This window comes from Haliotis rufescens, unplaced genomic scaffold (genome assembly GCF_023055435.1).
Source record: "Haliotis rufescens isolate VD_foot unplaced genomic scaffold, xgHalRufe1.0.p SCAF_1, whole genome shotgun sequence".
NCBI lineage: Eukaryota > Metazoa > Mollusca > Gastropoda > Lepetellida > Haliotidae > Haliotis > Haliotis rufescens.
This window is the reverse complement of record NW_025963779.1, coordinates 38,292,996-38,317,368: the sequence shown is the minus strand read 5'-3', so window position 1 is coordinate 38,317,368 and position 24,373 is coordinate 38,292,996. Positions and strand designations below refer to the sequence as shown.

The 24,373-nt window shown below is 42.7% G+C and overlaps 1 protein-coding gene across 5 annotated transcripts; it reads right to left on the bottom strand.

The window, feature by feature from the left end:
- Positions 1 to 1,431: 1,431 nt before the first annotated feature.
- On the bottom strand, positions 1,432 to 22,516 carry LOC124135730 (rRNA N6-adenosine-methyltransferase ZCCHC4-like). Of its 5 annotated transcripts, none has more exons than XR_007221022.1 (13): positions 22,415 to 22,516; positions 18,881 to 19,091; positions 17,610 to 17,799; positions 15,647 to 15,738; positions 12,489 to 12,570; positions 10,333 to 10,549; positions 8,095 to 8,198; positions 7,064 to 7,179; positions 6,274 to 6,349; positions 4,446 to 4,945; positions 3,088 to 3,343; positions 2,084 to 2,150; positions 1,566 to 1,619 (listed from the first exon to the last, which is right to left on the bottom strand). XR_007221022.1 is itself a non-coding variant. In XM_048396126.1 (12 exons), the coding sequence occupies exons 1-12, from the start codon at positions 22,485 to 22,487 to the stop codon at positions 1,523 to 1,525; spliced, it is 1,449 nt and encodes a 482-aa protein (XP_048252083.1). In that variant the 5' UTR covers positions 22,488 to 22,516; the 3' UTR covers positions 1,432 to 1,522. The 5 variants fall into 5 exon arrangements, 2 of the variants coding, with proteins under 2 accessions (XP_048252083.1, XP_048252086.1); XR_007221023.1 differs by having other exon boundaries at positions 3,247 to 3,343; XM_048396126.1 differs by lacking the exon at positions 3,088 to 3,343 and having other exon boundaries at positions 1,432 to 1,619; positions 4,822 to 4,945.
- Positions 22,517 to 24,373: the final 1,857 nt, after the last annotated feature.

Genomic DNA, 24,373 nt, shown 5'->3' with positions numbered 1-24,373 from the left:
CATGCAACACAATGGGACTGTTGCATCACATCATGACAGCTGCATCAATATGTTTTCCACATTTGCTAACAATGTTCACACAGGTTCCCAGGATGAGATGGATTGCCAACAGGTACTGGATTTTGGAGTTTAAACATTGCAAAAAATGATGACAAATTCCACATACAGTGAGTCAAATTTATTTCTTAATATAAACATTCTACTTTGAACACTGACATAACGTGAAATGCTATTATAAAGTGTCCATGTCACCAAAAGAATATCAATTAACTTCACATCAATCTTCAAACATAAATATTAGGAACATGATATACAGTTAATTGCTAATGCATCATGGTTGGCCCTGTGATCTAAGGTGCAGTGACTCTCTGTGCAGTTGCCTCCCTTAGTTGCCAGGATCTGCTTGTCATGGGTTCCAATCCTACTGTTTATAACCATTGGTTTGTCAGCAACATAATAACAAGATTTATTACCTATGAGGGCAAACATATTGGGGTTCATAAAAATCATATGTGCCCTAGGGTAAATATCAGTGAGTGAGTGAGTGAGTTGGGTTTAACACCGCTTTTATGTGTTATGTCATGGCGTGTCAGCTTAACGTGGGAGGAAAGTCTGAAGTAATGCAGGTCTTAGATGTTTACCACTTCGGTGAAACCCACGAGCACGGGTATGGTGCTGACAAACCTAAAAACATAATCGGGGCGAACCGGGATTCGAACCCACAATCAACAGTTTCTGGCATGCCCAAGGGACGCAACTCTGCACAGCGAATCGCAGTGCTTGAGACGACTGGGCCACCCATGCCCCCCTAGGGGCACACTAGAAACAACTTCATAGCTGAAGATTGTTGATGTCATTCAACAAATTGTGGTTCTGCTGCTGTTGCGACCTGCTGTCCTTATAGGTAATCTCTAAATTTGTCTCTCTATGTAGACATCTTTGATAATAAATAGTACATTATATGAGTGTCATACTATGTTTACGACATGAGTGTCTAAATTCCGGTATTTCCCGAGCGAGAGCTAAGTGCTTTTGGGGCAACATCGGCAGACTGCATTTTCACAGTAATAGATATATTATGGTGTCACAAAAACAAGTTTATTTACAATATCCATATCCCTGTCACACCTGATATATTATTCACATCAGTGTTTTCTTTCTGTAGATTTAACCCCGCTAAATTGAATTTGGAACTGAACGCGCAGAAAACCATTTGTTCATATAACTATTCACATTTTTCTGGTTACCGGGGTAATCTGCTTTCAGATTTATGCAAGAATTTATCATAAATTTGTTAAATACATGTACAATTCAAAATGAGATGCATTATGATATTTAACTTTTCTCGCATATTACATGAAAATGTCTCTTCTCAATTTAAGAAAAGGTATTATTATGAAAAGGAAAAAGTGTTTTGCATTCCAATGCATATTTCTCAGTTATTTTATGCATCTCTTGAGGAACAAACATAAATTATTCATTTGCATTCCTATTGAGGCTAAACAAATTCACTGTTATCATGTTATCTTCTTTTTTTTTCTTTTTTTTCTGATTTCTTTCTTTTCTTATTCCGTGACACTGCAGCTCCTGATTGGAATGCTAATTCTTTCTTTCTTTTCCTGGAAAAAACAGAAGTAGATGTGGCTCTCATTGTGGAGTGTTGTTTACAGAACATGGAGCCAGCTTCCACACTAACAAGATGTAAAGTTATTTGCATCTTTAAACTTTTAAACTACTATTTCACTCATAAATGCAATACAGGCAACATATTAATATCCTCTTGATGGTGACAGTCTGATGACAGACCAGGTCAACGTATTGATATCCTCTGGATTGTGACAGTCTGATGACAGATCAGGTCAACTATTGATATCTTCTTGATGGTGACAGTCTGATGACAGACCAGGTCAACTATTGATATCAGTATCTTGATTGTGACTGTCTGATGACAGACCAGGTCAACTATTGATATCGTACCGCTGATGGTGACAGTCTTTTGACAGACCAGGTCAACTATTGATATCCTCTGGATGGAGAGAGTTTGTGTTGCAAAGTGAGTACAGACGACCCTGACTGACCTTACCTGTTTGACAAATGTTTCAGGGGACAGTCCCTCCTCTTGTGACCACTCTGTCCACATATGTGGCAGCCTGAAACACAACCAGGTCACTGAAATCCTGTTCAATAATGAATAGTTATTCATGCTGTAGATCTACAAACTTGCAATTCAGGGGGTACAAGCTGTAGTATCTACTGGTGGAAATTCTACTGATCCAAGGTGGTTCTTATCATAACAAACAATATGTCATACTATGGAATGTAAAGAAAACACTTGACTTGTGACATCTGACTCACATGACTTGTGACATCTGACTCACTTGACTTGTGACATCTTACTCACCTGACTTATGACATCTGACTCGTCTGACTTGTGACATGACTCACCTCACTTGTGACATTTGACTCACCTCACTTGTGACATCTGACTCACCTGACTTGTGACATCTGACTCGTCTGACTTGTGACATTTGCCTTACCTGACTTGTGACATTTGACTAACCTCACTTGAGACATTTGACTCACCTGACTTGTGACATCTGACTCATCTGACTTGTGACATCTGACTCATCTGACTTGTGACATGACTCACCTCACTTGTGACATTTGACTCACCTGACTTGTGACATTTAACTCACTAGACTTGTGACATCTGACTCGTCTGACTTGTGACATCTGACTCGTCTGACTTGTGACATGACTCACCTCACTTGTGACATTTGACTCACCTCACTTGTGACATTTGACTCACCTGAATTGTCACATCTGACTCATGGGACTTGTCACATCTGACCTGATGTGCGACAACTGACTCACCTGATGTGTGACATCTGACTCATCTGACTTGTGACATCTGATTCATGGGACTTATGACAACTGACTGATGTGACTTGTGACATCTGATTTAGGGACTTATGACAACTGACTCATGTGACTTGTGACAACTGACTCATGTGACTTGTGACAACTGACTCACCTGACTCTTGGCTTGCCCCACACTTGTGGTCCTGTACCTGACACCTGACTCACCTGACTCTTGGCTTGACCCACACTTGTGGTCCTGTACCTGACACCTGACTCACCTGACTCTTGGCTTGCCCAACACTTGTGGTCCTGTAGCTGACATCTGACTCACCTGACTCTTGGCTTGACCCACACTTGTGGTCCTGTACCTGACATCTGACTCACCTGACTCTTGGCTTGACCCACACTTGTGGTCCTGTAGCTGACATCTGACTCACCTGACTCTTGGCTTGCCCCACACTTGTGGTCCTGTACCTGACATCTGACTCTTGGCTTGCCCCACACTTGTGGTCCTGTACCTGACATCTGACTCACCTGACTCTTGGCTTGCCCCACACTTGTGGTCCTGTAGCTGACATCTGACTCACCTGACTCTTGGCTTGACCCACACTTGTGGTCCCGTAGCTGACATCTGACTCACCTGACTCTTGGCTTGCCCCACACTTGTGGTCCTGTAGCTGACATCTGACTCATCTGACTCTTGGCTTACCCCACACTTGTGGTCCTGTAGCTGACATCTAACTCACCTGACTCTTGGCTTGCCCCACACTTGTGGTCCTGTACCTGACATCTGACTCACCTGACTCTTGGCTTGCCCCACACTTGTGGTCCTGTAGCTGACATCTAACTCACCTGACTCTTGGCTTGACCCACACTTGTGGTCCTGTACCTGACATCTGACTCACCTGACTCTTGGCTTGACCCACACTTGTGGTCCTGTAGCTGACATCTGACTCACCTGACTCTTGGCTTGCCCCACACTTGTGGTCCTGTACCTGACATCTGACTCACCTGACTCTTGGCTTGCCCCACACTTGTGGTCCTGTAGCTGACATCTGACTCATCTGACTCTTGGCTTGCCCCACACTTGTGGTCCTGTAGCTGACATCTGACTCACCTGACTCTTGGCTTGCCCAACACTTGTGGTCCTGTAGCTGACATCTGACTCATCTGACTCTTGGCTTGCCCCACACTTGTGGTCCTGTAGCTGACATCTGACTCACCTGACTCTTGGCTTGACCCACACTTGTGGTCCTGTAGCTGACATCTGACTCACCTGACTCTTGGCTTGACCCACACTTGTGGTCCTGTAGCTGACATCTGACTCACCTGACTCTTGGCTTGACCCACACTTGTGGTCCTGTACCTGACATCTGACACCTGACTCTTGGCTTGACCCACACTTGTGGTCCTGTACCTGACATCTGACTCACTTGACTCTTGGCTTACCCCACACTTGTGGTCCTGTACCTGACACCTGACTCACCTGACTCTTGGCTTGCCCCACACTTGTGGTCCTGTACCTGACACCTGACTCACCTGACTCTTGGCTTACCCCACACTTGTGGTCCTGTACCTGACACCTGACTCACCTGACTCTTGGCTTACCCCACACTTGTGGTCCTGTACCTGACACCTGACTCACTTGACTCTTGGCTTGCCCCACACTTGTGGTCCTGTACCTGACATCTGACTCACTTGACTCTTGGCTTGCCCCACACTTGTGGTCCTGTAGCTGACATCTGACACCTGACTCTTGGCTTGCCCCACACTTGTGGTCCTGTAGCTGACATCTGACACCTGACTCTTGGCTTGACCCACACTTGTGGTCCTGTAGCTGACATCTGACTCACCTGACTCTTGGCTTGGCCCACACTTGTGGTCCCGTAGCTGACATCTGACTCACCTGACTCTTGGCTTGACCCACACTTGTGGTCCTGTACCTGACATCTGACTCACCTGACTCTTGGCTTGACCCACACTTGTGGTCCTGTAGCTGACATCTATTGCATGAACTACAATGAGCCCAGGAAGGCTTCACACAACGTTCACAGGTCTCACAGTGAACATAGCTTGTCCCATCCTACAAATATAAAACACATCCCTAGATCATTGATTTGTGTTCAGAAGGGCCCAGCACAAACAAATACACTATACACTTATGGACATTAGCATACAAATATAACTGTACAGTGGTATCTGAATACTCTTATTATTAACTGCTACTATTCAAGCAACATATTATTCACTTGTTTTTACCATGGGGCCTGGACATCGGAGCAAATATTTTCAGTAATTCTCACTGAGCATTATATTTTTTGCTTCATCCTGATTGGCTAGTTCTTTCCGATTGTTCCTCTGTTTTCATCATTTTTCGCAGAGGCCGAAAGCAATGGGACATCATATTAATGCATTGTTGTCCATAATTGCATGCAACTTAAGTGTCTTCCTTGACACATCAAAACCCTGCATGCAACTTAAGTGTCTTCCTTGACACATCAAAACCCTGCAAGCAACTTAAGTGTCTTCCTTGACACATCAAAACCCTGCATGCAACTTAAGTGTCTTCCTTGACACATCAAAACCCTGCATGGAACTTAAGTGTCTTCCTTGACACATCAAAACCCTGAATGCAGCTTAAGTGTCCTCCTTTGACACATACCTTGGATGTTCAGGGCATATCTTGGCTCTACATGGAATACCTTGGATGTACATGACATACCTTGGATGTACAGGGCATACCTTGGATGTTCAAGGCATACCTTGGATGTACAGGGCATACCTTGGATGTTCAAGGCATACCTTGGATCTACATGACATACCTTGGATGTACAGGACATACCTTGGATGTACAGGGCATACCTTGGATGTACATGGCATACCTTGGATGTGCAGGGCATACCTTGGATGTACAGGACATACCTTGGATGTACGGGGCATACCTTGGATGTTCAGGGCATACCTTGGATCTACATGACATACCTTGGATGTACAGGGCATACCTTGGATGTTCAGGGCATACCTTGGTTCTACAGGGCATACCTTGAATGTACAGGACATACCTTGGATGTACAGGACATACCTTGGATGTACATGGCATACCTTGGATGTACATGGTATACCTTGGATGTACAGGGCATACCTTGGATGTTCAGGGCATACCTTGGATGTACATTGCATACCTTGGATGTACAGGGCATACCTTGGATGTACATGGCATACCTTGGATGTACATGGCATACCTTGGATGTACAGGACATACCTTGGATGTACAGGACGTACAGGACATACCTTGGATGTACAGGACATACCTTGGATGTACAGGGCATACAATGGATGTCCAGGGCATACCTTGGATGTACATGGCATACCTTGAATGTACATGGCATACCTTGGATGTACACGGCATACCTTGGATGTACAGCGGCCACACTTGTCACAGTGCTTGTTCTCCTCGGCCGAGTACTGCTCACACACCTCACACCACCTGAAACAGTCACACCCTGTTGAAACTACACCTTCACAGTGAGGATCCTCAATTATCCATACCTTGATAAATATCATGGACCCTTTAGCCACTATAGCTTCATTTTGAAAGCAACGCCAGTCTCAATCATTATTATCTTTAACTTAGCAGAAAATTTCTTTCACTCACTGGAGTAATTTGAATGGGCTGCTATGTTTAGTGTTGTTGAACTGGACTAAAAATGAAGACGTGATAATGAATAACCTGGATATGCATGAAACAGCTAAAATTAGGCCAAGGCAAAATGGAGGTCCTACCACTTTGACTCAAATCCGTAAAACACTTAGTGTTACTGTGCAAACTAACATGTTCTGATGTATACCCTTCTGCCAGTTAATAATAACTCCGAGATAGTATCTCGATCTCAAACGTGACATTACTAACAACCACAAGCCAGACCATGAAGCACAGTCTCCCTTCAACATCAAACAGAACATTCTACTTCATATTCAGCAACATGACAGAGGTGTGTGTGAGATTCTCTTGGGCAGTTTGGGGGAATAAGCTTCTTAATGAGACAACAGCAATCCAATGTGTACTTTTACACAGTAATCTGTATGTAGTCTTTAGATGTGTTTCAGCAGCAATAATGACCAGCAAATGATCCAGGGAATGTGCTCCTGGAGTTCCCACCAAATACAACTAGCTCAGGTTTTCATGATTCCTGTGTATCACCTGTAACCCTCGTTGCTTGGGAGCGGGATCTGCCTCGCTTGTAAGTTGGTGAAGATCCTCACTGGGGACCCCTTCTTCTTCTTTGCTGAGAACAAGCTGTGGTTGTCATAGTCCACCTGGAACATATCCACTCCCTGTCAGTAGTGTTCCGATATCAATACGACGAGTAAAGTTCTTATCCAACCACTGAGTTGTGATATACATAAAGCGACTTCAGATGTACATATATTTTCTGATGACAATATTAATAACATAGTTCCACATCAACTACCAAACAGTTCATCAAATTATGCCATGTTTTGTCATGACCCCCAGCCCTACCTTGTAATCTAACACATGCAGGGCTTGTATAGCCTCTGTGACCCTCTTCTACAGGTGACCCCCAGCCCTACCTTGTAATCTAACATATGCAGGGCTGGTATAGCCTTTGTGACCCTCTTCTATAGGAGACCCCCAGCCCTACCTTGTAATCTAACATATGCAGGGCTGGTATAGCCTTTGTGACCCTCTTCTACAGGAGACCCCCAGCCCTACCTTGTAATCTAACATATGCAGGGCTGGTATAGCCTTTGTGACCCTCTTCTATAGGAGACCCCCAGCCCTACCTTGTAATCTAACATATGCAGGGCTGGTATAGCCTCTGTGACCCTCTTCTATAGGAGACCCCCAGCCCTACCTTGTAATCTAACATATGCAGGGCTGGTATAGCCTCTGTGACCCTCTTCTATAGGACACCCCCAGCCCTACCTTGTAATCTAACATATGCGGGGCTGGTATAGCCTCTGCGATCCTCTTCTACAGGAGCCCCCCAGCCCTACCTTGTAATCTAACATATGCAGGGCTGGTATAGCCTCTGCGATCCTCTTCTATAGGAGACCCCCAGCCCTACCTTGTAATCTAACATATGCAGGGCTGGTATAGCCTCTGTGACCCTCTTCTATAGGACACCCCCAGCCCTACCTTGTAATCTAACATATGCGGGGCTGGTATAGCCTCTGCGATCCTCTTCTACAGGAGCCCCCCAGCCCTACCTTGTAATCTAACATATGCAGGGCTGGTATAGCCTCTGCGATCCTCTTCTCCAGGAAGTAGGGGAAGAACCACAGCACCGGAACAGTGATAACCTCTTCCTCATCTTCAAGCAAGAAGTCATTATTTAATGTATTTAGGATTCAACAAGAATAATTAATATAGTGATAGTAATTAATATGCAACATTGTCAAGCAAGTTACAGCATCTAAAGGGGGGCCACTATTGACATCTAAGGGGCACAACTCTGCATAGCCAATTGCAGCAACTTAGATCAACAGCTTCCCAAGGCCCTGGCTAGGACTTTGAAACCAAATATATACCAGGTATCACTCAACAAGTCCTTCAAGGAAACAAAAGTTGTCTCCCCTACACAAATATATAAGTGACAAAATAACCACTAAGATGTGCACTTCAGATCAAAGGGCTTAGTGTGGTTCATACTCAGGCAGCAACATGACTGATTTATTTAGGTTTCTCATGGTCAGATATTCAGGGATTGGATTTCTGGTGAGAAATAAAAAACAGTTCACAGTCCACAGCACTGGTGTCAATGATGATGAGATCCACATGGAATTATTTCCATTCGGAACAAGTATTGCCAGTGTAAATGTATCGTGGAAACATATTCTAGTAAAAACTGTTCTGTGGAATTAATTAGTAGAATAATAACAATCTTATTAAAATCAGATCTAAGTTCTCACTGTCGCTAAACAAAGATCTGAGGACATCCCATTACGGGGTCACGTGAGAACGACCTTTTGTGAACTTTGACCGACCACTAAAATGACTAACAAGAAGTCGACATCAGCCAATTAGACAGCAGCTTTCTCGAGCTTTACGGCACTCGTTTCAACCTGGTGACTTCCATTTCAGACTACACTTGAAAAATATGTTGACACAGTTCTCGATTAAAATTTTGAAAACTGAACAAACGAACATTCCGGAATGTCTAATATATGGTTCAGATTTTATGGCAGTGCTTCCAACGTACTGTGCAATTCCTCCTCCATTCAAATGTTCATCCCACAGAAGCGAGAGATAGACGATATTATTGACGGAATCAGTTGTACGGGCCGTAACTGTCGCTCCGAATACCCCGTGTTAACGTTTCAGAGGTTGCATGGTTAGAAAACACATTCCCACTGTCACTTTCATGATCTGGTAAGCGATGCTTTGATTGGTTGAATGAAAGGTCGTTCTGACGTGATTTTAATGAGATTGGAATAATAGTAACAAAGGAACAATATCACTACAGGAATAGACACTCTTTGACACTGGTGCAGCAGCAGCTGCTTCATCCACAGCAAGCCACAGCAGAAGGTCACAGCAGACACCAGACTATGCACATGTAATACTCCCTTCATTCAACAACCAGTACAACCACAGGGGTAGGACTTGTTGATACCAATACGTGAATGGACTAACAGAGTGAGTTATTGGGTTGTAGAGCTAGTGGGTCTCTCAATCACATCACAATGACTTGATGATGGAGAAAAACACGAAGGCATGCAAGTAAAAGGTATTTTCAGCTTCAGTGAACCCACAAGTATAGGTATGATGCCAACAGACCAAGAATGGTAATCAGGGTGAATTGGGGATTAGAACGATTGGATCTTTGCAAGACAAAATTGCAATCTCATTAAATCAGATCTTAGTTCTTGCTGCCGCTTAACAAAGATCTGAGGACATCCCATTACGGGTCACGTCATGCCAACCTTTCGCGAACTCTGACCTATCAATGGTATTACTGACAAGAAGTCGACATTAGCCAATCAGAAGGCAGTTTTCTCGTGCTTTACGGCACTAATTTTAAATTGGCGACTACGCTTCGAAACATATTCTGGCAAATTCTTGCTTAAAAAATTGAAACCTGAACAAAAGAACATTCTTGAATGGCTAATATATGGTCTAGATTGTATAGATTCAGTCGTTAAGCCTGTAATTATCTTTCAGAATACCCCGTTTAAAAGTTTTCGAGGTTGAATGATGAGAAATCACATTCCGACTGTCACTTTCATGATCTGGTAAGCGACGCTCTGATTGGTCGGATGAAAGGTCGTTCTGACGTGACCCCCAATGGGATGTCCTCAGATCTTTGTTTAGCGGTAGCGAGAACTAAGATCTGATTTTAATGAGATTGGACAAAATTGATGCCTTCGTCGACTGGCCCACTTCAGGCCTAAAAAAACCCAACTATTCTATTTCTGATCTGCTGTAAAATACATCACTGAACCCACCCTTGTCTTGCCGAACACAGTCGGACATGATCCGGGACATGGTCCTTGCCAGGGCTTCTACCATTCCCCCAAATGGAGGATCTGTTACTATGGCAACACGTTTCTCGGGACTTGGTGTTACAAAGTCTTGATACACTTGCTGACTAGTTTCTGAGTCGAAGAAATGGAAGTTGAACATATTGAAGCGGCAGAACTGTGATGATGAGTACACCTGCATCTGTAACACACACAACCAAGCAGCTTCATCAGCACAAGCATGTTAGTCTAGTCCTTGTAATTAGTGCCATGTGTGAGACATTGTCTCTTGGCAGCTATTAACTGATGGATTGAAATACACCATATAATTTGTGTCATACAAATTTGGTCTTAATATGTCTTCAATCTTACTTGCTAGGATTACCAACTGGCTTGGAGCTTATTCCATTTTATTCATGTTAATTAACATACTTAAGAAATTTTCAAGCACTTTACAGGAAAACAGAAAAATAAAAGCAGTTTACATAAGCATGATAAGACCTTGCAAGGCAGTTTTTCAAAAAGACAGTGTAAAGCAGTTTTCATGATGACCTTGAAAGGTAGGTTTCATAAAGACAGTGTACCGCAGCAGCACCCAGCAGCCTACAGCGCTCTCGTGCGCGAAGGGGAAAACCTCACTTCTTTCCAAACATCAATCAACTAGAGACAGATGATTGGGGAGGTGAGAGAGAGAGAGTATTTCTGATGTAATAGAGGAAGGATTCTTAGAATAATTAACAATGATAACTATTGTTTGATAATTCTTATGAATCTTTCACCTCTATTTCATCATTGCCAGAATATACCAGAGGGAAGGTGGGTTCTGCCTATAGTACACGCCCTGTATAGTTGACAGTAATTCCTATAAACCTATAAAGGGTGAAGTTGTAGATCATAATCCGTAGACACAGCCACATCTATGATCCCCACTACCTCCTGGTTTGAAAACCTCTTCTGCTACATCGCTGATGTTAGAAGTCAGGCTGACGAAAGGAGAGTCTGGTGAAGGTTAGATGTAACAGGGGCATGGCAACCTGCATATTCCAGACTAGATTGGTCTGTATGGGAGGCAGGTTTGGCAGGAGAGGGTATAGGGGGTTCAGTAGATTCAGGAAGAAAAAAGAGGAGTACCAAATTTAACCTCATAATAGCCACTTTCCGGGAGATATCCGTCTTGTGAGTAACCAATTCAAGTAGTCGAGTGGATCCATGTGGTCACCATGCAGGTCATTATCCAATGGTGTCCAGGATTCAGGTAAGATCCGTGTGTGGTTAACTGTTGCATAACCATAGCTCCCTTACGGAGGTCATGTGGTTGAAAGACAAATCCTGTGACCAGAAAAAACCCTGTGGCCCATGCAGGAACCATACAGCAGTAGAGCTGTTTCAGCAGCGGTGGACTGATGTTCAGTATAGCCCGTGTAATCAGTGCAGACTGTATGGTCCATATGTGCTGGCTTATCTGCTTGATTAACCGGATGGTTTGAAGTGAGGTTTTTCCAGCCTTCATGCGGTGTGGGTTGTTCGGTGCTATTGCGGGTACAACTAATTGCTGTACAGTTGACAGCGAAGGGGACTTCTGTTGAAAATCTGAATTTGGCAATAATGTAATAGAGGTAGAGGATTCGTAAGAATGATTTGTGTTTAGGATACCTATATTGACTATGTTTGCTATACATTAAAACTACAACAAAGATAATTGTACAAGTATTTAAAATTGCTTTGGTGTAATCAACATAAATAAGGCAGATAACCCCAGAGCATGTCTATTTTCCCCAGCTCTATGGACACATACCTGAGCGGCTGAGCCAAATGGCTAGCATTCAACATTCTTCTTGACTAAACATCTAGATTCATAGTCCTCCTTCACGGGAGTGGTTTCATCTTTGAGATTGAGATACACCTAACATGTTTGAGAGGCATCACGATATCCATTCGAGTACAACAGCTAACAAAGGGCTCAAACTTCACATGCAAATTATCTATTAGGTACAACTACATGTACATTAATAAACCGGACACCTTGGCTGAAGGGTACAAAACTCAACACTAGCTGCTAAAACCTGCACAGATCACAAGAGCATGATTCCTTCTGGACATCTAGTTTATATCTAACTTTCCAGAAATCATTCTGTACTAACGTATCTTGCATCCAGGTCTAGCAGCAGAGTCCTTGTTGAATGGCCCTTGGATCCACTTCTGTTGGTGACAGCTTCATGTATTCTGAAACACAATACAAAGATCATCACTCAGGAAGACCAGGGATAGAATGGATTCACAGTAGCTCATGCTTATTGTAAAAGAAGACCAGATGGATTGAGTGGTCAGACTTGATGACTTGGTTGATTGCATCTCATCCTACCTCATCGGCATGAATCACTGCTCAAATATCACAGACACAAGCCTGTCAGGGTACACAGGTGTCACAAGCCTGTCAGGGTATACAGGTGGCACAAGCCTGTCAGGGTACACAGGTGACACAAGACACAAGCCTGTCAGGGTACATAGGTGACACAAGCCTGTCAGGGTACACAGGTGTCACAAGCCTGTCAGGGTACACAGGTGACACAAGACACAAGCCTGTCAGGGTACAGGTAACAGAAGCCTGTCAGGTTACACAGGAGACACAAGCCTGTCAGGTTACACAGGAGACACAAGCCTGTCAGGTTACACAGGAGACACAAGCCTGTCAGGGTACATAGGTGACACAAGCCTGTCAGGGTACAGGTAACAGAAGCCTGTCAGGTTACACAGGAGACACAAGCCTGTCAGGTTACACAGGAGAAACAAGCCTGTCAGGTTACAGGTAACAGAAGCCTGTCAGGTTACACAGGAGACACAAGCCTGTCAGGTTACACAGGAGACACAAGCCTGTCAGGTTACACAGGAGACACAAGCCTGTCAGGGTACATAGGTGACACAAGCCTGTCAGGTTACACAGGTGACACAAGCCTGTCAGGTTACACAGGTGACACAAGCCTGTCAGGGTACACAGGAGACACAAGCCTGTCAGGTTACACAGGTGACACAAGCCTGTCAGGGTACAGGTAACAGAAGCCTGTCAGGTTACACAGGAGACAGAAGCCTGTCAGGTTACACAGGAGACACAAGCCTGTCAGGTTACACAGGAGACACAAGCCTGTCAGGTTACACAGGAGACACAAGCCTGTCAGGTTACACAGGAGACACAAGCCTGTCAGGTTACACAGGAGACACAAGCCTGTCAGGTTACACAGGTGACACAAGCCTGTCAGGTTACACAGGTGACACAAGCCTGTCAGGTTACACAGGAGACACAAGCCTGTCAGGTTACACAGGTGACACAAGCCTGTCAGGTTACACAGGTGACACAAGCCTGTCAGGGTACACAGGAGACACAAGCCTGTCAGGTTACACAGGTGACACAAGCCTGTCAGGGTACACAGGAGACACAAGACACAAGCCTGTCAGGGTACATAGGTGACACAAGCCTGTCAGGGTACACAGGTGACACAAGACACAAGCCTGTCAGGGTACACAGGTGACACAAGACACAAGCCTGTCAGGTTACATAGGTGACACAAGCCTGTCAGGGTACACAGGAGACACAAGCCTGTCAGGGTACACAGGTGACACAAGCCTGTCAGGGTACACAGGAGACACAAGCCTGTCAGGGTACATAGGTGACACAAGCCTGTCAGGGTATACAGGTGACACAAGACACAAGCCTGTCAGGGTACACAGGTGACACAAGCCTGTCAGGGTACACAGGTGACACAAGACACAAGCCTGTCAGGTTACATAGGTGACACAAGCCTGTCAGGGTACACAGGTGACACAAGACACAAGCCTGTCAGGGTACAGGTAACAGAAGCCTGTCAGGTTACACAGGAGACACAAGCCTGTCAGGTTACACAGGAGACACAAGCCTGTCAGGGTACAGGTAACAGAAGCCTGTCAGGTTACACAGGAGACACAATCCTGTCAGGTTACACAGGAGACACAAGCCTGTCAGGTTACACAGGAGACACAAGCCTGTCAGGTTACACAGGAGACACAAGCCTGTCAGGTTACACAGGTGACACAAGCCTGTCAGGGTACATAGGTGACACAAGCCTGTCAGGTTACACAGGAGACACAAGCCTGTCAGGTTACACAGGTGACACAAGCCTGTCAGGGTACACAGGTGACACAAGCCTGTCAGGTTACACAGGTGACACAAGCCTGTCAGGGTACACAGGTGACACAAGCCTGTCAGGTTACACAGGAGACACAAGCCTGTCAGGTTACAAAGGAGACACAAGCCTGTCAGGTTACACAGGTGACACAAGCCTGTCAGGGTACATAGGTGACACAAGCCTGTCAGGGTACACAGGTGACACAAGCCTGTCAGGGTACACAGGAGACACAAGCCTGTCAGGGTACATAGGTGACACAAGCCTGTCAGGGTACACAGGAGACACAAGCCTGTCAGGGTACACAGGTGACACAAGCCTGTCAGGGTACACAGGAGACACAAGCCTGTCAGGGTACATAGGTGACACAAGCCTGTCAGGTTACACAGGTGACACAAGCCTGTCAGGGTACATAGGTGACACAAGCCTGTCAGGGTACACAGGTGACACGAGCCTGTCAGGGTACACAGGTGACACAAGCCTGTCAGGGTACATAGGTGACACGAGCCTGTCAGGGTACACAGGTGACACAAGCCTGTCAGGGTACACAGGTGACACAAGCCTGTCAGGGTACACAGGTGACACAAGCCTGTCAGGTTACACAGGTGACACGAGCCTGTCAGGGTACACAGGTGACACAAGCCTGTCAGGGTACATAGGTGACACGAGCCTGTCAGGGTACACAGGTGACACAAGCCTGTCAGGGTACATAGGTGACACAAGCCTGTCAGGGTACATAGGTGACACAAGCCTGTCAGGGTATACAGGTGGCACAAGCCTGTCAGGGTACATAGGTGACACAAGCCTGTCAGGGTATACAGGTGGCACAAGCCTGTCTGGGTACACAGGTGACACAAGCCTGTCAGGGTACATAGGTGACACGAGCCTGTCAGGGTACACAGGTGACACAAGCCTGTCAGGGTACACAGGTGACACAAGCCTGTCAGGTTACACAGGTGACACAAGCCTGTCAGGTTACACAGGTGACACAAGCCTGTCAGGGTACACAGGTGACACGAGCATGTCAGGGTACATAGGTGACACAAGCCTGTCAGGGTACACAGGTGACACAAGCCTGTCAGGGTATACAGGTGGCACAAGCCTGTCAGTGCCTAAATGTTGCAAGGATTGAGTGAACAGCCTACCTTGGAGCCCCTACACAGAGGACATGGGTGACACCCAGTTTGTCAAGGGCCTCTAACGTGAAGGTGACTGTGGAGCTTGCAAACAGATATTGCTGAAACAAGACAGTAACAGGTAAGATTGACAAGATAAACACACAAAAAGGAGAGCCACATGACCAAATCATTGACTCAAATTATCAATGCTTCATATTTGTTAATGTTAACAATGATCTATAGCCTACTGACACACACCACTGTCTCCAATGTTAACAGTGATCTATAGTCTACTGACACACACCACTATCTCCAAAGTTAACAGTGATCTATAGCCTACTGACACACACCACTATCTCCAATGTTAACAGAGGCCTATAGTCTACTGACACACACCACTATCTCAAATGTTAACAGTGATCTATAGTCTACTGACACACACCACTATCTCAAATGTTAACAGTGATCTGTAGTCTACTGACACACACCATTATCTCCTATGTTAACACTGATTTATAGCCTACTGACACACACCACTATCTCCATTGTTAACAGTGATCTATAGTCTACTGACACACACCACTATCTCAAATGTTAACAGTGATCTGTAGTCTACTGACACACACCACTACCTCTAACGTTAACAGCGATCCATAGCTTACTGACACACACCACTATCTCCATTCTTAACAGTGATCTATAGTCTACTGACACACACCACTATCTCCACTCAACAGTGATCTATAGTCTACTGACACACACCACTATCTCCAATGTTAACAGTGATCTATAGTCTACTGACACACACCACTATCTCCATTGTTAACAGTGATCTATAGTGTACTGACACACACCACTATCTCCAAAGTTAACAGTGATCTATAGCCTACTGACACACACCACTATCTCCAATGTTAACAGTGACCTATAGTGTACTGACACACACCACTATCTCCAATATTAACAGTGATCTATAGTCTACTGACACACACCACTATCTCCAATATTAACAGTGATCTATAGTCTACTGACACACACCACTATCTCCAATGTTAACAATGATCTATAGTCTACTGACACACACCACTATCTCCAATCTTAACAGTGATCTATAGTCTACTGACACACACCACTATCTCCAATGTTAACAGTGATCTGTAGTCTACTGACACGCACCACTATCTCCAATCTTAACAGTGATCTATAGTCTACTGACATGCACCACTATCTCCAATATTAACAGTGATCTATAGTCTACTGACACGCACCACTATCTCCATTGTTAATAGTGATCTATAATCTACTGACATGCACCACTATCTCCAATATTAACAGTGATCTATAGTCTACTGACACACACCACTATCTCCAATGTTAACAGTGATCTATAGCCTACTGACACACACCACTATCTCCGATGTTAACAGTGATCTGTAGTCTCCAATGTTAACAGTGATCTGTAGTCTCCAATGTTAACAGTGATCTATAGTGTACTGACACACACCACTATCTCCAATGTTAACAGTGATCTATAGTCTACTGACACACACCACTATCTCCAATGTTAACAGTGATCTGTAGTCTCCAATGTTAACAGTGATCTGTAGTCTACTGACACACACCACTATCTCCAATGTTAACAGTGATCTATAGCCTACTGACACACACCACTATCTCCAATGTTAACAGTGATCTATAGCCTACTGACACACACCACTATCTCCAATGTTAACAGCGATCTATAGTGTACTGACACACACCACTATCTCCAATGTTAACAGTGATCTGTAGTCTCCAATGTTAACAGTGATCTATAGTGTACTGACACACACCACTATCTCCAATGTTAACAGTGATCTATAGTCTACTGACACACACCACTATCTCCAATGTTAACAGCGATCTATAGCCTACTGACACACACCACTATCTCCAATGTTAACAGTGATCTGTAGTCTCCAATGTTAACAGTGATCTATAGTGTACTGACAGCATATGTTTTGTTGTTGTCTTGTGGCTGGAACAGCTGTGTGGGACGTTGGAGCAAGGAACATGAGATATTCATCTTCAGTGTGTGGCCCTTATGCTGCTGATGTTCCTCTGGCACCAACAGGAGGTCACACGTGTGACAGTACACACGGGCAGAATCATGGACCTGTGTGTGTTGTAGGCGCTGACTTCTGCAACAAAACATGGAGAGAACACAACCCCTTGAGTACCAGTACCACAAATATGGCTGCTGTGGCTGATGATCTGTATGCTGTGAAAAGGCCAGAATAATTGTATTAATATTCAATATGGATTAATGGTGTAGTGGTTGATTTGATGCTGATTTAACATAAATTCTTTCAACAAAACTACAAATTAAAGACAAAAATATACTTGTAATCTAACCATGCTAACTGTCTAACACATTCATAAGTCATGAAAATTAAACCAGGGCAGGCTCATCCATTAATACAAGCAACATTCATCTGGCCTTATCACATGTTATCAAAAACCATGAGAGTAGATCAGATAAATTACCATATCTAACATGCCACATAAGTGACCTGTGCCAGTAAGTGCCCCTCATCAACTTTTAGACAAATCTGTAAGTACCGGTAATTGTTACAAGCGCCTGAAAATTTACATGACAATCCATATTTTCTTGTGTATATTAGTTTTTTACAGAAAACAGCAGCGCAGAAGGGGAATGTAACTGCCTTGTAACTATTTATTTAGTTCAAACATCAATGAAATTAAAACTTTCTATCTGATAATTACCAGGCAATTATTTCACCTTCCACACTGCTTTTCACTACCGCTTGCTATTAACTCAGCATGCATGTTGTGTATGGTTTTAATAACAGTCCCCAACTTGTCAATTTTCTAAGCACTTGGGAGCTCTTATTTTGGCAAATATGGTAACTTTGTTATGCATGACATACTAAATTTATTTTTTATTGGAATTATAATAATTTATACATGCTGCAGTAAGAAATTCACAACCTTTGCTCTATAATACACATGAGATGCAAAGGTGTTCACTTGCTTGTAGCAGATAGTAAACTCAGGGATGTTTCCGAAATGACCATTTAATTTTTTTTAACAACACATTGTTTAACTGCAGGTCATCTTGACATAATATGGCAGTAATCAATGGCTGCCTATCAATTAATACCTTCTACATTAAAAAGTGCAGGTTTGTACCATATGGACAAACAAATAATCACATATCTTACTGGATGTTCTGATAATTAGTTAAAAGATAGCTCATACCGATTCCACAAATCCTCGTGGGAATATTTGGGTGAATTTCCCTTGGTAATTAGCTTGCGTTCCTCCATCTTTTCTTTTGATATTTTTTCATCTGCATACTGGAAGAATCGACATTGTTTTCTGTCTCTGAAGGCAGAACATGCGAAGAACTTTCTCTGTTTCCCTGGCTTGTCTCCATCCTGGTCGTACTTGATAAACAACAGTGCAGGTCCTAGGGAGAAACACAATCACCAGGACTTGTCAAGTGGGATACACAGAGGTCAACATGTGAGTGTGTTTTGGGATGGTAAACATTCTGTATTAGGAATAATGGAGAGCTAAGTACACAGTGTTTATTCCTAATACAGGATATTTACCATCCCAAAACACACAAGTGTGATAACTTCTTTATCGTGTTTATCATAAGGCATCTCTCTTAAAATCTGAATTAGAAAAACCTAGTCTTTTCTGTCGCAAACTGTAAACACAAACACAGCAAACGTTCCTGGTATGCGTACATTAGTCATGTCAATATATCACATCACAAGCTCAGTGATTAGTCCGTCAGAGACAAGAGTGAATATGTAAGAGTGAATATTATCCTACCCTATTTTTTATCCCGGGGATGAAATTCTCTAGTTTCAGGATGATTCTCCCTAGTGAATTTTAACCCATACCAGTGTGTGTTTAATCCTATCCTATACTATACCCTAGAGTAAAATTTCCACCGGGATAATATTTAGGTAGGATACATAATATAGATCCAACTGAAACCTAGTTTTTTAGACAGTGGTGTAACTGCATATAACAAAATGGTAGTTGACTGCACATATTCATTTCTACTTGCCTTTTGTGGCAATGGCAAAGAAATGCAGTCAGATGTCAACACAGCAACTAAATACAACAAGAGAACATTTTGGACACATTTCGGCCAAGTCCAACAGTTTTAATCTGGGGAACAAACCCCAAGCAGCAAAGTTCTACAAGCCCATATATGGAAACTGATCCTGTGGGTGTTTTGCAACTTAAACCTCCAAACATGCTCAAGTTACCAAAACATGTCAAATGCACCATCTACATTCCTGTTAGACACTGATTCTCAGGTAATGTAAACTATTATTTTAATAATAATAACAATTTCCAAGTAATTGGAGCAGATCGTCTATGGTTAATGGATTGCCAACAGACATGGGTTGCACAATGTTTGTTTGTAAACACTGAAAGTAGTACCTACATGACCTTCCATATTTGCATCTTCTTCTGTTGTTTTTAAGGGCAATTATTAACACAGCTCAACAAGTGACTGTAGAATGACTGTCACAAATCCAATGGGCTCTATATCAACTATTGGTGACCACCTCTAGTAGACACTAGTGCCAACTCTGACAATGGTGTCCTTTGCATACAAAAAACAGAAGCCCATCCAGGATTTTGAAAGAGGGCATGTGCACGTAATACCCAAGTCACAAAGTGACTTGGCTGAGGTCTGACATGTAAAGTGTCTGAAAAAAGGGGATGAGCATTCCCTGAACCCCTCCTGTGGATCTGCCAGTGAAAACTATCATCTGTAATCACAACCATGCAACATCCATGGACTTCCCTGGTCCTCCGTCCTGTTCTAAAGGCCTTGCTCCTACAACTCAAGTCACGTTCCTAGAAATCTCCATGGGTATTTTGATATTTCTATTTCAGTCACTGTCAGCGTAATTTCTTCACAAGGTAGAAAGTTTGTGGTTTTTAAACTGACTGGATAACACTTTCTGCTGACCCAGCATTTTTAGTATTTACATAAATTGTAACAATTACGATGTTTACAGTAACTAAAAATGCCTTTTTAGGCCTGTACTCATCATTGTCAAGCAGATTTCACAGTGATGTCAGTCTCCCTGCATCAACATACCTTCATCTATTCTCCAACACTTAAACCATTAATTGCAAGGGCCCCTCCCTTTGTTTGCAGCTGGCAATTCAAAGTTTGTCACATATTAACAGTGATTAATGAACTTGAAGTGTCCCTTTAACATTTTCTTTAAATAATCATTAGTATCTCATTTTCATTAACACCGAATTAAAAGTATTTCAAACCGTAGTATTGTTGTGTTATTAATATGTGCATGAAAAGCTTAATTGCTGTAATTAAGTTGCATTGGGTAAGTGATTGCATATCAAATATTATTCACATACAGGCATGTGTCACACATGGAATTTGGAAATACATGTTACAATTTGCAAATTATCATGATTATGACCTTTCTATGCCAAATACTAGCATTTGTTTGTTTGTTGTTTAACACCACACTCACATTATTCCTGCAATATGACGACGGTCTGTGTATAACCAGTTCTGGGCCGGGCAATTCAGTGTTTGACATTATGAGAATCGGTCCACACAATTGGGATTCAATGACATGCACCAACCAAGGTGGGAGCCTGACCACTCAATCCCATTAGTCGCATTTATGACAAGCATAGTCGCCTGCCAAATACTAGTATATACTAGTATATACTGTTGTACATTATTTATATATCAGTGTTTAACATGTTTAAGGATAGGAGTTCAGACAGGTATCTGGCTGCCTGTTTATTACAGTTGAAAAATGAAATAACTATTATTTAACCATGTTACCCAGGTGTACCATGTGAGTATAGTTATTTTGTGTGAACTGTAATCATGGTAATAGTTATTGTACTGGAAATAATAAAGTTTCTTGTAAAGAAAACAATTGTTTGCATTTCTTTATACATACCATGCATGCACTGTGGTGAATAATGGTAATGGTGTGAATGGAAACATATTCAAACATTTTACAGTTTTCGTATACCGGTACATGCAAGTGTAGCAGGGTGTGGTGTCATCCCACAGATGACAGCCTTACCTTGTCAGCTTGCTGGGGTTAACCTCTTTGGTCATGTGGACAAGGCGTCGGACCTCTGATCAGAAGGTCCGTGGTTTGAATCCCATCACGGGGCTCGAAAATTTTATGGCCACCCAAGCAAAGGAACAAAGCCAAGGCATTGGACACTTGAATGTCATAATTTCAGTTGCTTCCTAATTTTATCTTTTCAAAGTGAAAAAGACGTTTTGAAACTCTATATGACAAGTAGAGTGAGCGAATTAAAATGTAATGTTGCACTGGCATTATTTCAGCCATATAGCGACAAAAAAGTTGATATGTATACAAGTGAGTTATGAAGTTAGATCTAAAAACAAAGCTGACAAACATATTTGACAAGTAGAAAACAAGGCTGTAAATAATAATAGCTAGTTCCTGTGCATTCCTGCCCTTGCAGTTAATAGTCAGTAAATAAATATATTTACCCCCTATATAGTTCTCTACTTATATATACGGGAAATATATTATTATTATTATTATCATTATTTACTGATCAATAACGAGTTCCTGTGGTAGGATGTCAAACTCCAACTCCCGAAGTCCAAGTCAGCTCCAAAAACATCTTAAATTTACACTGGACTTTACTCTTGATTATAGCGCACCAATAAGTATCATTTCAAATGCTATTAAAAACTCGTATCTGTTATTATGAAGACCCTACCATGAGGACATGACGGTACATCCAGATCCTCTGTGTCTAGAATAACGTCGACATTACTAATATTCGCCGACATCGCAACAACACGTGTTTTTGTTGTAAAATGTAAACTTCCGGAAAGGGAGGTCACTCTCATTTCGACAAAAATACGTCCAATGACCTACTGGTTCCTTGTTCAAATCCTACTACTGCGATTGAATATTTATTCAGAAGATCCACCACCCATGTTTTGCGTTTTTTATTTATGTGTTGTTAATTCCATAACAAGAAAAGTATTTAAAAAAACAAACTCATTACATTTAATTACGACTTATGACAAACGTAAGTGTGAACTCTTTGTCGCAAATGAGTAATGCACTGTACAGTTTCTGAAACAAAAAATAAATACCAGACTGCAATCAGGACATACAGCATGCCCCGACGGAACTCCTCAGGCCCCCATTAAAAAACAGAACGGCAGGTTATTGTGACAAATAAATCGACACGCAAATGTACCACAGGCTATGAGCTAGGATCCTTACAAATTTGAAACTACGAGCCCGACACAAGATCTACATGATGCTACGCTTATTTCGAACACTGAATGCACATGACATTAATTCAGATAATATATGTTGTGAAGGAAGTTAATAATACACCCTAGTCAAGTCTTTGATAGATATTTAGATGTTGAAAAATCCAGAAAACAAATAACTGTACGGAACACAACACCTTCACTGTTCATAACAATGTTACATAGCTGGGCACCCTACAGCAGTTTAGCCAGTTTATATAAAACATATGTTTTATAACAATACTGAAAGGTTTAGCTAAGACTGATAACTTTTTAAACAAAGAGTATGCACGTGTCCATAATGTCACGTGTCAAGACAAATAGAGCTCTTAGCTCTTCATACACAAACGCGATTGTGAAGTTATGTTTGTTTTTATAATTCTTTGTTTGTACGTTTTATTTTATGAATGTAATCCGCCTCTATGAGCAGTTTCACGTGTAAAAAGAATTACGTTATTGGTACTCAAATATTATCATTGTCATTATCAAAGACTTACATTTTGACAGTGATTTTGACACATTGTTTGGGGGCACGGGTGGCCCAGTCGCCTTAACGCGCCGCGATTCACTGTGCAGCGTTGCATCCCTTGGGCACGCCAGAAACCTATGATTATGTTTCTAGGTTTGTCAGCAACATGCCGGTGCTCGTGGGCTTCACCGAAGTGGTAAACATCTGAGACCTGCATCACTTCGGACATTCCTACCACATTAAACTGACACGCCGTGTTAAAAGTGGCGTTAAACCCAACTCACTCACTCACTCACTCACTCACTCACTCACTCACTCACTCACTCACTGACACATTGTTTCTCTTGTATGTATATAAGCAGTATTGTTGCTGAAGGTTTCGTTTGCCTTGTGTTTTTCAGGGTTCTCTGCCAACTGACTTATTTCTCAGTCAATACTCCCATGATAAGGAGACCCTTAGAGACCCACTAATATTAGTTTAAAATCTAATGACACAAACGGTGAAAGACACGTCGGACCAGTAGACACAATGGTTTAGACATATACGGCCATCGTATTGCTATTTTTCAATTCAGAGGATTCTGCTCCCAAGCACCCCAAATGTGACACACCAGTGACGAAAAGGATGTCCAATGCAATTCACTACTTTGACTTGTAACATATGTTCCTGTGTTCCAGTGCTGCAGGATACGCTCACCTTTTCTCTAACACCTGGTATCATCACTATTTGATAGTGATTAATAAGAGACATGATCATGATGTAATCAGGATTTCTTATGAATATGGAAAGAATTTAGTCGCCTTTGTCTCGGTGAGGATCAGGTGGCCACAATGGACGGCCTGACTGGTGGTGAGTGATTGTACCTCAACGCAGTGGATCGTTACTCAAGCATCATGCTATCGACTATATCTAGACTGCTGTGATACAGCTAGAGTATGG